The 16,884-nt window shown below is 34.6% G+C and overlaps 1 protein-coding gene across 2 annotated transcripts in view; it reads left to right on the top strand.

Moving 5' to 3' along the window:
• Window positions 1–988: 988 nt before the first annotated feature.
• Window positions 989–16,884, top strand: part of LOC136819239 (carbonic anhydrase 2-like) — a 30,873-nt gene continuing 14,977 nt past the window's right edge. The window contains exon 1 of one of the 2 annotated variants that reach the window (XM_067075459.1): window positions 989–1,225. In XM_067075459.1, the coding sequence (XP_066931560.1) occupies window positions 1,057–1,225 (169 nt within the window). In that variant the 5' untranslated portion in view covers window positions 989–1,056. Of the gene's footprint in view, window positions 1,226–15,857; window positions 16,145–16,884 lie in introns of those variants that run through there. The other variant, XM_067075467.1, reaches the window with a different exon arrangement.

Here is a 16,884-nt window from a genome sequence, read left to right as displayed (position 1 = left end):
GACGTTGTAACCAATTTTGCCTAAGTTGACCCCCTCCCCCAGACTCAACCCCAAAATGTTGTTCATGGCATGTACAGAATTAAGGAAAATCGAGGGATAGTTAAAGTAGTATGAGAAATAGAGTACAAAGCTTAAAACGCCTCAACATCGCCATAAAAAAAGAACAAGATAAATACAAACAATATGGAGCTCAAAATGCCAAAAATAATAAGAACAGTCCAGCCTCTGGTTCTCATAAAAAGAGAGTGTACATTCAAATACTTTTTCCCAGCTAGAATACACGTTTTTTTTATTAACACTAATAGCGAGTTTAAATGTATCTGTGTTTTTCAGCGGCTCAAACGGTTAGCTTCTGATTTATCCAGATACTTGGAATTACGTTGGAATTTATTAGTAAACGGTCACGGCTGTAACTTAGGACACTAGGTCCTATCGTTGTTACCAACTGAAAATAAATTGATAATAATACTGACTGACTGAGGACAACGTTAAATCAACACTTTTACTGTGGGTTGTACCAAACCGCTCAAAAGTGCAAATACATAGATTCGCTATTGTTCATTCCAGGAAGGTTTACGTATTTAAGGACTGAAAATTTCTAGTACTCTTCACTACAAAACCTCCGAGTATGATGATTTTTGCACCTAAAATCCCTAAAACAGGGTAAATATGGTAAATTATTTTAGAGCAATTAAGTAGGTACTCTAAACTGCTTACTTTCACAACATCAGCAATAACAATTTCTGGTACTTGGATATCCCAAGGTTGGAAAAATTCTACATTGTTAGACTATTGAGAGGGAAACTGTTTTTAAGTACACCCAGGTTAGGTTTCTTATGGTGGGCTGGACAAGTTGGGAAGTAGTTTGAATAAAATTTGGAATGCGAATTGATTGGAAAGACCTGGAAAGAAAAGGGATGCATAAAGAAAGGGTCCATTGACTATTGTCTACCATACGTTTAAAATGTTTTTTACTTTTCGCAGCAAACTATCACGCATCTTCGATTGAAGCAAAACATTTTCGACAAAACGGCGCTTCATATTTTACAACGAACAATGACGAGCGTAATCTATCAAAAACGCGATATCAAAGTCATGAAACCGCCCATTATTCCGCCCTATGGAAAATCCATTATGAAATCGTCACCAATGGTTACCAAGAAAAACAGAAAGATGACGACAGAAGAGGTCACGTGGACATTGGATCGGAAAGGTGACTTCCAAAGTAAGTTTTTTTTTCTTTTTTAGATTTTTTCCACCACCGTCATCCAATGTTTAGCACGTGAAGATCTACTACGTTTTCGTTTTTTCCACGGTCAACTCTGCCGAATGACCGCGCGGATTTTTTTTATTTCGACAATTTTTGAGTTCAAAATTCACCATTGAGAGGAGTACCACGAAGTAATTTTTACTGAATTTCTCTTAAAATGAATTGTAATTCCTCACTGGATTTTTAACTTTAAGGGAGTGGTCAGAAAGTATCTACAATCATGGTCGAGACATATTGAGATTTTAATGTATTTTGACGTTTTTCAGAATTTAAAGTTCGGGCGAGAATTGCTATTTTAGCAGTCTCACTTTATTTCATTGGATATTTCGATTCTGGAGGGATAAGGTGGCTTCTAGGCTATATTCACAGCCTTATTGGAGCAAATTTGAGCCTTTAAATCCTGACATTCTAAGGTCCTAAGTCTTAAGTCTCATGTTAAAACTCAGAGTTAAAACTCTACTTTCCGAACGTACTTTAACGCGCTTTAAAATCATTTGTGGTGTTTAAAATTTCGCAGAGAAATCCCCTTTGTCTCAAATGTTTTGTCCATGATTGTTCTAGGGTGGGGGTAAATACTTTCTGACCACTCCCTAACTAGTCTATAGAATCTATATAAAATCTCCCTAAAAACATGCCCTTAGTCTTAGACATTGAGCTCTTACATTTTATCTCCAACTGGCTTAAAAGCAATTGGTCATTAAAAGGCCGTTTGCTAGGCAACTCTGCAAAACAGTTTGAAGAGCATGATATTTATCTCCTTTTTGACGTAGGTTAAAGAAAATACTCCTTACAAATTAAGTTCAGACTGAAAATTTTGTAATAACTGTGTTGTAATGATTTTGATATCTAATTATATCGAAAGGTCTTTAAATCAACTTTATGTCAATTTGCACTCGAGAAAAAAAAGAGAGCCAAATTTTGATTTAATCTTAACTCTTAAACGACCAACTACGTAAATTCACCTTTCAAAAGAGGCTATCTGCTGGTTCTCCATCAGCTGGCAAAGCACTAACCATTTCCTTTTTAGTAAAAAGGCTCCGTTTTTCTAGAAAGCTAAATGGCATGGAAGTACTATATATCTAGCAACGGTGTTAAGGTTTTTGTATGAAACCCATTTTCAGACCCAAATAGTGGGTGATGTTTGATAAAAATGGCTAAAAATTTACGCCATCTGTGTATGTCTCTATGATCCAGGTTTACTGCCAATGATGTGTAGATGCCGTCCGACTTTGGGATTTTATTTGGTCAAAAATTGAGAAAAAAAAAATTGAGACTTTCATCGTGAATGTTTTCCAACATTCTCAAATTCTTTTTGAAAAGGCTAAAAATCAGAATTTCTCCTTTTTTAAATCGTTTTTATGATCCTTAAAGGCAGGTCTCTACTTGTGCGCGCTGCGATCGCACCTTTTGGCTTACGTTAAAGGCTTTACCTTAAAGATTACGTCATAAAAATGCAGCGCGCGCTCGAAAAAAAAGTTGAAACTTTTTTCAACAGTTACGTCAGATCGCGCCAATGGATTTGCTTCATTTTTCTTTTAACCAATAGCCTGGAGGCTTTGCTCGAAAAGTGTGATTGAAGCGCGCTATATGGAGACCGACCTTAAGAGGACTGAAATCAGATAGATAGAGGACAGATATTCTAAATTTAGCCACTCTCAGCGGGATTTTATTTTCACCCTAGAGCATGGGATCCGGGGGGGGGGGTACTAGGGTTGCGAGCTGACGGGGGGTGCCGCCCGACTTTCGAACTTTCGACCCTTACCGGGACTAAAAAGGAGAAAACAAAGGAAAACTTTGGAATTTTACGACCCTTAGCGTAGACTGGAGTCGTTTATAATGCGTGTAATACTAATAATACCAATACTAATAATAATAAAACGGGATTTAGTTTGTATAAACGACTGGAAGAATCCGGTGTTCCAGCCTTATAGATACAGGGGCTAGCTACGCAGAAACTTGCGTAGCGAGAAAACAATTTATCAAGCAATAACAAACTCTCAAAACAAAATCAACTCAAATGAAAAACTTTCAATGCTTTATTTCTACTATGTATGAATTAGTCGTCTAGCTTGCTAGACTACCCTTAGCGGGACAAATTTGACCAATTTTGACCAAATTTTGCTCTTTTAGGGGGTAAAAAGTTGAAATTTTCCTATTTTTACGACCCTTAGTGGGATTTTGGAAGTCCAAAAAAGGTACCCTTAAGGGCACATACCGTACCCTCCAATTGCCTAAGTACCCCCCCCCCGGCATGGGATATAGCCGTGCCCGGTAGCCCAGGAAAGGAGAAAGCGAACATTTCTATTTTTCAATTAAAGAAACCTAAAACGTTAATGACGGTAGTAATTACTGGAAAATAGATAATCTTAATGATTGATCTGATTTAATTAAATGTTACATCCTAGCTTAATTAAAGGCTCATTTAGATGCTTTCTTACCAAAAGTGACTGCTCGAGTTTTGTACAAAGGTGTCAAAACTAAATCACGTTTATCAGGCAAGTTTTACGTGCGGGCATATATTACTCGTATGAAAAACATTAAAAGCACGTTCCTAATGCCTCTATTAAAATGAGTGAATAAAGTGAGTATATTTATTTATATTTATATATACAATTTAAGATCATTAAAACCTTAAAATCAGAAAAAAAGCCTTGGCAAGCTTTAGCCAAAGTCTTCTGGCTCGTACAATCTCTCTAATCCCCTTTAAGTTTAAAGCCAAGATCTAGAGAGGGATCTTTAACCTTTCCAAAGCAAGAAAAATTTAAACTTAAGATTTTGGGGCGACAGGTTGAATATAGCACTTTCTTCTTTTCGCGTGTTACATTTTTGAAATCTTCCGATAGATAAAGTGGCTAAAAACCACGCGGGCCATGCGTTCTGGATTTGAAATACATGGCTCTTATCGTTCGGGCTTTAAAGTCAATGGTTATCTCGTCCTATTCATAGAGTCGTAAATTGAGCTCAAAATGAGATAGACTTTTATGAAGAAATACTGACAACTTTGTGACGTAAACACCATGGCGTTTCACTTCAAGAGATCTATATCTGAGAGCTTATTTTGTTTCATACACAACAGGGAGAGTATACAGGTGATAAGAAATCTTCATTTATAAGAAAATAAGGTGTATCTATGTTATGTAAAAACCTAAACATCTCTAAGATTAAGGAACGCGCTTCATTGACCTTATTTAGTTTATAGTGGTCTGTTGAAATAACATATAAAGAGATGATTCCCTGAAGAGATTTCCTCGATATTTTTAATTACACGAGTCAAAGAATTTTGTATACCACAAGAGAAAACGGAGTGTCCTTAATAAAAAAAGAAGAACTTAAAAAATACTTAACAGACCTTTCTAACGATAACTTTCGTCAGTGGAATTGATGGAAAATTGTAAAGTTTGGAAAAGAGTAGACTGACGACAGTTTTGAATTTTGTCACAACTAGGATTTCAAAATATCTACTCTAGGGGCTATTCAATTTTTTTGTCAACAGTGTAATAATACATGACTATCAACATAATTTTTTAAATATGAACTATAGGACCTATAGCTCTTACATATAAGGGTCGTGAAATCTCTCAAGCGTCAAGTAGTGAATGTTATAAATGAACCAACACATACACTAATCAACAAGTCTATTCCACGGTGACGTCATAAAATCTTTAATGTTGATAATGTGATAGTTTGAAATTTGTTTTCCTTGTCCTTCTACCAAACTATATAAGAACATAAGGCTTTGGTGGCCATAATGTTAGAACAAGTTAAGAAGATTTTAAGGCTTTGTGGACTCTAAAACACCTGATTTCTTAGGGAAATGGACAAAAATACTCTCGACAAGGTATAAGAACATTTCTAGGCTTAAAACTGGAAAAGTTTAGAATGACTGAAGGCTTCAAAAATTTTGGATGTTCTTATAAAAAAACGTGTATGTCTTTTATCATGTCCTATCTTATCATTGTCATTTCGCATCATGACTTAGTTATAAATAGGTTGGTGTTTGCGCTGGTGAACTAGTTACTCCGAAACAGAGACAGGGGATGGTAACTCCAAAGGTGCTGTTTGGATGTGTAAATAAGTTTTAGTTTATCGACACAATGATATTCATATTGGAAGTTTATCGTGGCTTGGATTACGAGATTCACGTTTGATCGTGTTTCGAGAGTTTCTTCTCTCATCATCGGGTGGAATGAAGGATGTTTCTTCCACTATTTGACATTTTTTTTATAAGGAACCTTAACTTTGCTCTGAGCCTGGAGTTCCTTATTTTTACAGAGAATTTCAGTCTCAAAGTTCCTTATCGAGTTCCTTACTACATAGCAAATTTTGAACTTTTTGCCCCTTGAAAGATCAAAATTTGGTCAAATTAGTCCCAATAAGGTACATTATTTTCAAATCCACTTATTCTCAGCCTGAGCAGTTCCTTAACAATTCCTTATTTTTTGAACCATTTTCAGCCTCGAGTTCCTTATAAACGTGTTCCTTATAAAAAAAACAACGTGTATTTGACATTTTTACTGTTAGCCCTCGTGGAGGGGGGGGGGGGGAGGGGTTGTACTACCCTTGCCAAACAACATGGGTGTGCAGCCGAGGTAGAAAGTATGAAATGTTATTAATGCGATTCTCGTCCTTTAAGGAATGAATCGTCTATTTTATCATTCTGTTCTTGTTTCAATATGTTGGTATGGTGGTAAGGGCGTTAAGACATCAATATTTCACCTTTATGATCGAGAGGGATAGTAAGCCAATGTACTGGGCTCGAATAATGTGAAATGTTTTTGAATTATGATTGTGATACGTATAATGGCGAATCATTAATTCTTTCTTGTTATTTACTAAAGGGTGGTGGTGGGCGCTTACTCTAAGGTAGAAATTTTGATTTCTCAAGGCATTGTCAATAGGTGATGAGTTCAGTTGCCAGGTGGAAGTCAAACTAGCAATTATCTAGAAAAAGCACATTTAGGAGAATTTTGAGACGAATAATCATTAAGTATGTTATGTCATTTCCTTTCAGTGTTCATTTTTGCGGTTTGCAAAATTTGCACTTCAATTTTGACAAATTTCGCGAAAAAAAGTAAACATTAATACATTTCAATGTCAAGAAGTGTCAGTCTGTTTTGTTATAAGAATTGGATTTTCGTTGAGCCTTCACTGTTCTTATTTTTGACGTGATTTTCACCATGGTTTTCATTCTGAGATTTTCTTCAACTTGCTTATTTGCACGTTCCTTTATAAGAACAAACCATATAAGAACATAAGGCTTCGATGGCCAAAATATTAAGAACAAGTTAAGGCTTTGTGGGCTCTAAAACACCCAGTTTTTTAGGAAAATAGATAAAAATATTCACAATATGGTGAAAATAAGAACATGTTAAGAACAATTTTAGGCTTAAACTCAAGACTTAAGACTTCTGAAGGCTTAAAAAATTCGGATGTTCTTTCATAAAAAGAGAGCCATTTTAAGACTCGTGTTGCTTGATAAAAGGCTATAAGAAAAGCCTCAACCAAAAATTACTGGTTCTCACAAAAAAGTGTGCCAGTGCACACTTCGATTTCTATAGAATATTTTTATAAGAACAACTAGGCTCCAAAAAGGTGAAAAATAAGAACAATTTAAGAACAATGTTGAATCTGTTGGATACTGTACTTAATTTTAGGTAAATTTCCGGTCCAAGTAGCAAGAATAAAATTTCCTCTAAAAATGAATTAGAACAGTATAAGAACAATGAAGCTTGAATTACCAAAAAATAAGAACAGCCGAGCATCAACAAAAAAAGTTATTGATTCTTATAAAAAATAGTACTTTATTTTTGTTATTTACAAATCCCACTTTATCTCACTTCCTCCTGTTAACATTGTGTCGTTTTAAGCGGTCTTTTGCGGTTTTGTGGTTACGCTCTGAAAACAGTTATGCGATGTCAGAAAAATGTTGAAATGTTTATTAGACCGATGCGTTTTTATTGGTTTTGGCTCAAGAAAAGCACATTATAAGTGTACATGTTCTTATATTATGAAGTTTGTGTCAGCCAAGAAACTTGGTGACAGTCTACGCCACTAACCCGACCGGGAAGATTCTTCTGAATGGGGAAGAAACTTCGGTGACAATCATAACAATTTGATTTAAGGGGAATCAAATTTGTTCGGTTCTCATTAATGAAATGATTTCTAGAACATGCTTATAAAGAATCTCAATTTAATCAAAATGAGAACTTCCTTATTGGTCTTTGCTTGTGAAAGAAACACTACTGTTTACAAATTTACACACACAGTTCACAAAGGATATTAGTGTTGTTGTGTATTTTGGATGTTTGGTTTGTGGTATAACTGACATAGCGTGTCCAAGCGTTGAAAAGATTCCATTCATTGTTTGGGTGTTTTGAAGCTTTTGTCTCTTCTTGTTGTTTTGGTATTTGAAAGGGGCACCCATTTTGTTTCTGCGTGTCCTAGGTTTCATTCATGTCACTGCTGATAAACGCTGGGAACGAGGTTGCTAATATTTTTGACAGTTCCTGAAATTTTGATGGATCTTGTACAAGTCAGATTATATTGGCTAAGAATTTGGCTTTGTGTTGGCTTGGACGAAGAATGAATTCTTTAAACTATTACGGTAGAAATTAGATTCTAAACCGATGAGCAAGTTTGACTGTATTGGATATGTCCTGGGGCCGGCGAATCTAATTTTTAGACTAGCGAATCAAATCACGGTTCAAATAAACGATAAATTTTATCTTCTGGGTATCTGGACCGAGATACAAAAATTTTCATCCGACACGCTAAAGCTCTGAGAAGGTCGTGAAAAAATTTCAAAATCTGGAAGGTTTGGAAATAGAAAATTTCACCAAACCGCTTCAATGATTTTGCAGCATGAAAACTGAACCCCAGCACCGAAATAATTACAGGTTTTTGCGCAAGGGCAACCAAACCCAACTGGGGGTGTGGCATATCAACTATTATTATTCTTTGATTGGAGATTGGTCCGCTCCTTTAGAGCTTTAGCGTAAGCGTACGCTAAAGTTAAGTGAGTTGCTCTATTAAATATTTCTAGTTGAATCTTTAAATATTGTTCATTAGGGACGGAAGCTTTTGTTTATCTAATGTTCACAATATCCATTATAACGTTAGATGAACGTTGAAAAAACGTTCTGTGTCAGATGGGCAGTTAAAAATAGGAAACTGGGTTATTCATTTCATCATCATTTTTCCCTTAACTCCTTTAATTTGTCAACACCTACACTATGTATATCAGATTAACCCCCGGCAAACCTTTCCACTCAACGTGTTTTTCTTAAAAGTTCTTAACTCGCGACCTTTAGGGATCACGGTTATGTTATCTAAGTTAAGGAACCTCTGAGGCACATGTATCAGCTTGTTATATAATTCTGATTTTTTGGAACATTGTTTGAGGTGAGACCTTATAATATTTTAAAATTATTTCAAAGTTATCGACTCTAAAGTTATCTGCGTTGGTACAAACAATAAAAATAAAACGGTTATTATTTTTTTGTTTTCTGGGGGGAAAGTTTGCTTGAATTTTGTAACAAAAAACAGGAATAGCTTGTTGATCTTAGGTTCCCAGAAACTAGCTTTATTTTGAAAACGAGGCCCATAAATGTATACAACTGCCGTTAACTGAAAACCCAACTGCCAATAAAGAATCGATCGATAGCTAAGAATTCATACTGTCAAAGCCTTAGCAGGAATTAAATCAAAAGGTCAATTTTTCTAACGTTTTGTGCTTATAGATAAATTTATCGGTTCGCCACTAAGTTTAGGGATGTGCTAAAAGGTAGACAACTCTTCACTTAATGTGATATAACTTAAAAGACTTAGTACGATATAAACATAACTTTGAATTATCTTGAGCGCTGTTTTCACTTTTTTTTCGACGCATGTGCCTTCATTTTCCTCTCTAATTTTTCTGCTATTTTCGCTGTGAAAATATCTCCTTACATAAGAGTTTGTCATAGTCAACGGTGTTTTCATAAAACGTTGATTTTTTCCCACTATTTTTAAGCTTCAATTTTCCCTCCAGTTTTTCGTTAAACAACAGCTTTGGTATCATCAGAAAGCTATCATTTTTGCCCTTTTTTTAAGTTGATTTTGAGGCATGTCTAAAAGTATAAGGGTTTTGTATACGAACGCTTGAAGGTTTTTCCTAATATTTTAGAGTCATTCATATTCCACGAAAAACGGTAATTGGCAAGGGATAGGAAATTAGTTTGTAGAAACTACAAATTGCTCCTTCCATTTTTTTGTTTATTTCTGCTACCATGCATGATTTAGTCTAGAATACTCGACGACTAATATTTTAGTTTTTATATCAGTGAGAACACAAAAAAGCTTAGACGAGACCAATTTGATTAGTTAGTTGTTTTACGGGCCCGACTGACCCTGAAATTCCGAAATCGAAATTGGTAATAAAATTCATTTTGGTACAATTTTATTTTCATTGCTTTACAGACTCAAAATTTTGGCAGCTTTTCCAAGGTTTTGAGAATTTTATGTTCAATTTGTCATTTTATCCATGAATTCGACCTTTTTGTGTCTTTTTATTTTCTATTTCACATTTTCGTCAAGATGTAGCAGTTTTTGCTGCCTTTTTAGAAGATTTTATAGGTGAAATTTTGAATTTATTTTTACTTTTTCACCGACCGACCCTCTTTTTGGGTGGCTTAAAACAACAATATAAATTGGCCTCGTCTTAGTTACCTTCGTGAAAAAGAGGCCACTTATTGCTTTTTAATAGACTGGGTGGCCCGCTGCTATATGGCAGACCTCATATTTTGACATTACCTGAATATGTAGCAAATCCATACCACTAGATCCTGTCTCTTTTTGAAGAAAAGCGAACATAAAATTTTGATCGGTTGACGAATTTTTTCAGAGTTTGGAGGTATTTTTTAGTTTCATAAACTTGGATGGGATTTTTCTTGTTTTGGAGTTTTCATACAATTCTTGAAAACGATCTTGAACAATTCCAAGGTGGAAGCCTCTAGTCTACTTCACTAGACTCAGCACAATCAAAATCACCAAAAAGCAAAGTTCAAAAACTAAAGAACTAAACTCTAGTTTAAAGGAAGGAAAAAGATTATTAATCATGATGAAAGCCATCTTCAATGATTTGCAGTTTGCATTTTAAAGAGAAAAGCGCAGATTGAGACACCCGTAATGCTTTTCTAACACACTCTTTTTTTATAAGAACCAGTAATTCTTTGTTGAGGCTCGGCTGTTCTTATTTCTTTTAGCACTTTGAGCCTCACTTGTTTTCATCCTGTTTGTATTTTTAGGACAATAATTCAAGCAATTTAGGCTTGTACCTTATTTTTACTATTTTGGCCCTCAATTTTCCTAAAGTTCTGTTATGCCAAAGAGCCTCGTTGTTCTTATAAAATTGTTCTTATAAAAAATAGTATAATCCAAGTAAATCCCATACCAAAATACTTTAATAAAAAGAGTTCCTTGTACCCACACATCACTCAAAAAGCTTTTAGTGGTTTTCACTTCCTATAGTCTGTTTGCACCTTGCAATTCATAATGAGTCAATCCTTCCAGTGTTCCAGAAAAAACAAGTTTGGTTTTACGGATTCCCCACGCGCATACACAAAAATGTTCAAGCATCCTTTCCAGCATATCTTCTTCATTAATACACTGTTTTTCTTGTTATAAGAAACAGTGGTATTTTTCGGCCCTATTGTTTAGTATTTTAAGCATCGAATTGTTCTTGTTCTGTTCTTATTATAAAAACAGAACAAAAACAGAGCAATACAGATAGTAATACTATCTTTTTTTCATGTTTTAGACCCTTTCTGATAGCTTGATTTGTGTAAAGTTCAGCCATATGTTCTTCTAACCTTTTTGAGCCTCAGTGTTCTTATGAAATTGTTCTTATAATAGAGAAAAAAGAGTGTTGCTTCCTCTGCAATACCTTATGCTTGATAAACCTTTTTTCGCTACACCTTCTAAGAGGTTTAACTGCTTCTAGGAAGGATGTTAAAGCTTTGGGGAAAATGTGGTGTTTTACTTAAGTTACATGTTTTTTTATAAGAATTTCAAAACGTTTTAAAGCCGTAGGATGTTCTCAAATTTTTGGGTTTTTAGTCTAAAACTGTTCGTAAACTGTTCTTATTTTGAAAATTTTCTTTAGTATTTTGGACTAATTTTATAAGATGTTCTTAAACCTCTGGCCTGGAAGCCGTTCTTATAGGCCTGGAAGAAAAAAAAACATTTATAACTTGTAGATATCAGATGCACATATTTTTTCATAAGCAACCACGTTGCCAAAGCTCGAGGCCTCAAGCTAGCCGATTTTCTTTTTTACATCACGTAAAGTTAAAGCTTTTTAGATAATCTAACCATGGCAGACGATAGCCATTGACCCAATAGGCCTAAATATGGTATAATGCCACGGGCGGTCAAAGCAAAGTTCTCAAGAAATGAGATAGAATGCCAAGCAATCCCAGCCCTGACCCGAAAATTGGAGTTGCTTATAAAAATGATGTGTTGTATACACCAGGTACATTTGGTCAATGAACGTAAATAGGTTTTTTTAGTTTTTAATTGGTATATGATTTTTGTCTATTTCGATCTTTGTGACTTGATTGATTTTGAAATGAGGAATTTTCTATCAGAAACTATTTGTGAAGATTTTTTTTTACAGTTAAAATAAACTCTCTAATTCGAATCCCCGAATCTTTCTTCACATCGAACAAAAAGATTTGTCTCCTCAGCTAGAAATTAGTATGAAATAGTCTCTGTAATTCGAATCTTTCTCTATTTCGAAGAAATTTCCTGGTCCCTTGAAGATCGAATTAGAGAGAGTCAAGGGTATTTTATTCCCATATCCTGTAAACCTGTTTGTTATTTTCAAAATTTCCTAAAATACGTAATGTGTTTTGTTACTTGAATGTGTTATAATGAGCAGCGAAGGAGGCTTGGCACTCTTCTTTTCTCTGTGAAATTATGTTGTTTCTTCAACCAAAACAGTCTAACTTATATAACGTATGTATCAAACAAGTTGCTTGGTCTAGATCCCGTCCAGATAAAGTGCTTAAATTGAACTGGGCTGAACCAATTTGGAATAATCTGCAATTTTGACGCAAAACGCGGACGGTAAAAGTGCTTAGTTATCCTCAGTTGATTAGGATTTAAACAAGTCTCAGAAAAACATAGAAACATAATATTGCATGGAGCCGGGGAACCTTTTTATAAACAGCGTTACGATTACCACCAGTGAAATTTTTACAGTTTACAATTAATGCTGAACTTTCTGAAAGAAAATAGAATTTAAGTATCAATATTAAAATATACCTTAATATTAGCCAAAAAGGTCCATCGGCACGCTGAAACAAGGTTTTCCCTTTGCAGATGTTTAGAGAACAGCTTCATTATTTGAACAATTTATTTTTGACAAAAGGTTGTATTATTTAGAAAATTGATGCAAAATGTTTTATCTATGGGGAGCAGAAAAGTTGAATTATATTGTCGCCAATTTCCCGTTACTTTTTCTATCCAAGTTGGCTGGCCTCTCGAAAAAAGCTTATATCACGAGAGGAAATGAGAAATTTCAAAAATAGAAATCTTATAAAACTTTCTTGACATGTAGGCACAGAGCAATTTATAAAGCTTTACATAAAGCTATGGTATTCAGTGGGAAGCTGGCATGAAATTTATAGTGTTAAAGGTTTTGTTTTTAATTAAGAGTGATATCGTTTGCTTACTCATCAATTTTAATTCACAAGATTTTTCACATTGGATTGACATGGATGTGGAGCAATATTGGTCAGAAAGAGGAAAAGAAAAACAATTTTTTGCTTATATAAGCATAATATAACAATAGGCAGACACTGTCCTGATATGAATTATGTAAAAACCTTTAATTTTGTGATTTACGTTGATTTTGATTTCATTTCAACTTTAATATTCAGAAGATTTTCTTTATGGTTTCTCATAAAATCATATACCGGCTCAATTTATTCTTTCCATCGACACCTCCTAGTAAAATTATTTTTAGACCAATGAAAATGCTTGGGGTTTGTTTTTAGCTTTGGAAAATATTCTCTTTGTAATGTGCAAACCCCCGGATTAGTTTTTATGTGTTTCTTTTTAATACCAGGGGGTTTAACCTGACGGTAAAAACAGTATAAGAGGGAGAGAATTTAGTGTGAAGAGAATTTTATTTGCTAAGAGATATCTAACGCAAATGGAAAGAAAGAATATATAGAGAAAATGGAAAGGGGGAAAAGGCAGCAGATTGCGATTGTGTTTTTTTTTTAATATTTCGTACATAGAGAATCATTGAGTTTTTAAGCCGAAAGCCAGAAGGGTTTTCCAAGAAATAAAAAGTGAGCCTTAATTAAAATTGATGCCGCAATTTCGGAATACTGATTGAGCCTAGCTTTTTCTTTGTTTTTACATTTTATATTTTCTAAATTCTGGCGGTAAATGTTACTTCTAACCCAATATTTGTATGAAACCCAGGCGGGCCGCGCAACTTATGAAGGTAATAGGTGGCTTCAAATCTTACATTGGAGATTCGATTCTAGGTTTCGGCTCTACCTATTGTAGAAAATAATTCGAGGGAGACTTTTTTTAAATGCAGTAGCAAGGAAACCTACCGTTGAAAAACAGTTCACTGGACCCTATTTTTTTTTAATTTGTTTGTTTGTTTGGCATGGCGATTGATTCAGATGTTGTGATAGCTTGACATGTTTTTATTGTTGGGGCCCGTTTAGGCTAAAATTCGGGGGAAAATAAGAACATTGTATAAAAACGTACCCAGCCTGAGAATTGAAGAGATTAAGCCAAGCTTGCTTAGATTGTCTAGATTCAGAAATTCGTTATTGTAATAAGTCTTTTACTTCCAAACTTTACTACAAAAATAAGCGCATTCAGGCTCAGTCCAAATTAAGACGTTCTAATAAAAAAAGATGTTTAAGAATTTGGTCTCTACAGGGTGTTTCAAGAGAAGTAGAAATTTAGATTTCCTCGCTAAAAATTGACTATGGATAAATACAACGATTTCTTAGGAATTCTACTTCGTAACAGAGCTTGCTGTTTTTCTCCATCGAAAATACTCTACTTTGACGCTGTGCTACTTTCTAAATTTGAATTTTTCTCATGGCCCGAAAAAACCTAAATTATTTTTCTACTTCTAATTTTTAATCTATTTTCTTTGACTTGTGAATTTAGCGATGATTATTTTAAAGTCTTTTTACCTTCATACCAGCCGGCACAAAACGTTGTTTAAACGTTTGTCTAACGCTCACAACGTTCATATAACGTCCATAAAACCGTTAAAACAACGTTTTGTGCCATTAAGGAGATTTGCTCTGCAAGATGTGTGAGGGGAATATAAAGCTAGTGTGGGTTCGAAAATAGAAGTAAAATTTAATGGCGATTTAATGGTGTTACTTTTTTATAGATCATAAAACCCGTTCTCTTTGAAGATGGCAAGACGGTGAAAACTATCAAAACATTTTGAGCTGCTTGTTTATCAAGACAAGATACTTTATTCCATCTGATGCATTTGACACCCCCTTCTTGTTTTTGACCCTTTAATTATTTTATACTTTTCCTTATTGTTTACAGCTGTGAGAGCGGAACCCCTGAGCCCCATTTCCCTCCACCACATTAATACCTAATCAGAGTTACAGTTATTCTTGATGGTACCTACCAGGTGAGGGGTTCCTGTTTGCGAGATAAGTTGGCGGGATTGAAGTTTGAAATTTTAGTTGTAAATTCAAGAATTTATGTCCCTTTGAGGAAGTCGATTTTTTACACTTATAAACAGTGACTGATTTTAAAAATTAACATAATGTTTTCTGAATTAGAGTGGGTTGAGCTATGATACTGATTAGGAAGATGATGAGATGACCCTGGGGTAGGGGGAGGGGGTACTAGGGTTGCTGAAATGGGTTTGACTGAAATTTGATTTTCTAATTTACTCCAACCCTTAGTCGGACTTTGGAAGTCCAAAAAAGGTACCCTTAAGGGCGGCGCATACCCATACCCTCCATCTGCCTTAGTAACCCCCCCCCCCTGGGATGACCCTAATGAAAGGGAGTCCTAAAAAAAATTTAATTTGGAATGTTAAAGTCGTATCAAAACAGACTTTGATTAATTATTTAGAACTTTAAGTTTCGTGCCGCCCGTATGGACGACAATCATCAGTTAAATGAAAATCGTTTGAAAAATATTCATATACAATGGCTTCTTCGTTGAAAAGACATAAGGTCTTAAACTAACTGGTACAAAGTAGTGACCAATAGAGAGATAGAAAAAAATAACAGTACAATTTTGACTGAGAAAGCTTATCATTCTTAACTGTACAGAGAGGACTTTAAATAAAACCTTTGATTGTTTTTTTCTTGTTACACCAGACTGAGAGTATTTAAGGGGCGTCTGTCAATAGCTTGCTGAGGTAGTTACACTTTGGAACTACATAGTTATGGATAGATGCAATCATATATAATTTTTTAAGTAGCCTTAGTTAGCTTCTCTGAGAGATTGCCGTTCAAATACTTTTCCATAGTATTTGTAGTTAATTTTTTTTGTATTCTGAAATAATTTTCTGGTCATTTCTTTTAGTGGTTGAAATCTAAGAGTGAAAAAAGTTCGCAAATTAAAAATTTTCGGGTGCTGGTTTATCGATTAATTAAACTTGGTTAAAGAAATATATTAAATTTTGGTGTTTGATTAAATACGAAACAAAAGTTATATCGCACGAGAAAATGGTTGTGGAATTATTTTGTTGTAATAAAATCTTCAAGAAGTATGGGAAAACATTTTGTAAACCCAACAAAGAGAAAAAGATGAAGGAAAAATTGGTTGCAGCGCTCCCTCCAACAATCCCATCTCAACAAAGACATAATTCTTATGGTATATTTCAATTTTTTAAATTTTAAAAACACGCCTCTGCCAGTTTCACGCTTAATACGATACTCAGGTATAATACACCTTTTCTACCGTAGTTGCGCGGTCAGGCGCGTGCTACGTTATTATTTAATCATCCCCCTTAAACTCGATCTAATCCTTTTTTGACACCTTTTTATATTGTCTATATGTGCGAAAAAAAAGACTGGGACGGTTTTAGGGTGGTAAAACGTACAAAAAAAATGCCCGCGCGGCAATTGGCTACGTTTGAAAAGGTGTAATTAAGTTAATTCTTATGATAAAAGATATTCTTGAAATCCTAATATCTCGGCTATTTAGAAATTTCAAGAATATTAGCTTTGGGTGCCCGGTAGCTAGGTTACGCCTTGCAAGCAAGTCACAATAATTAGCTGACGAGCGCCTAAGGATACTTAAATTGATAAATTTAGATTTGACCTTTTGAATTTTTATTTCAAGTCATTCTCATCTGCTCATCAGTCTAAAGTTATTCTAGAAATTTTGAATTACAAACAATTTAATGTCGTTTCTTTTTGGAAAAATTGTCAGTATTATCAAATACTTCAAAGTACGTTACTTGATGTGCCGACAAATAAATTTCTGGAATTCTTATCAGAAATCTTAAATGCTCTTAAAAATCTAAAGACCTTAAAATGTAACGACAAACCAAAATTGCATGATGTTATGTAATTGTAAAACACAACTTTGAAAAAGTTAGAGTTATGAAA

This window comes from Clytia hemisphaerica, unplaced genomic scaffold (assembly GCF_902728285.1).
Source record: "Clytia hemisphaerica strain Z4C2 unplaced genomic scaffold, Clytia hemisphaerica genome assembly, whole genome shotgun sequence".
Lineage (NCBI taxonomy): Eukaryota > Metazoa > Cnidaria > Hydrozoa > Leptothecata > Clytiidae > Clytia > Clytia hemisphaerica.
Note: the sequence above shows the minus strand (reverse complement) of the source record. Positions and strands in the feature narration are given on the sequence as shown.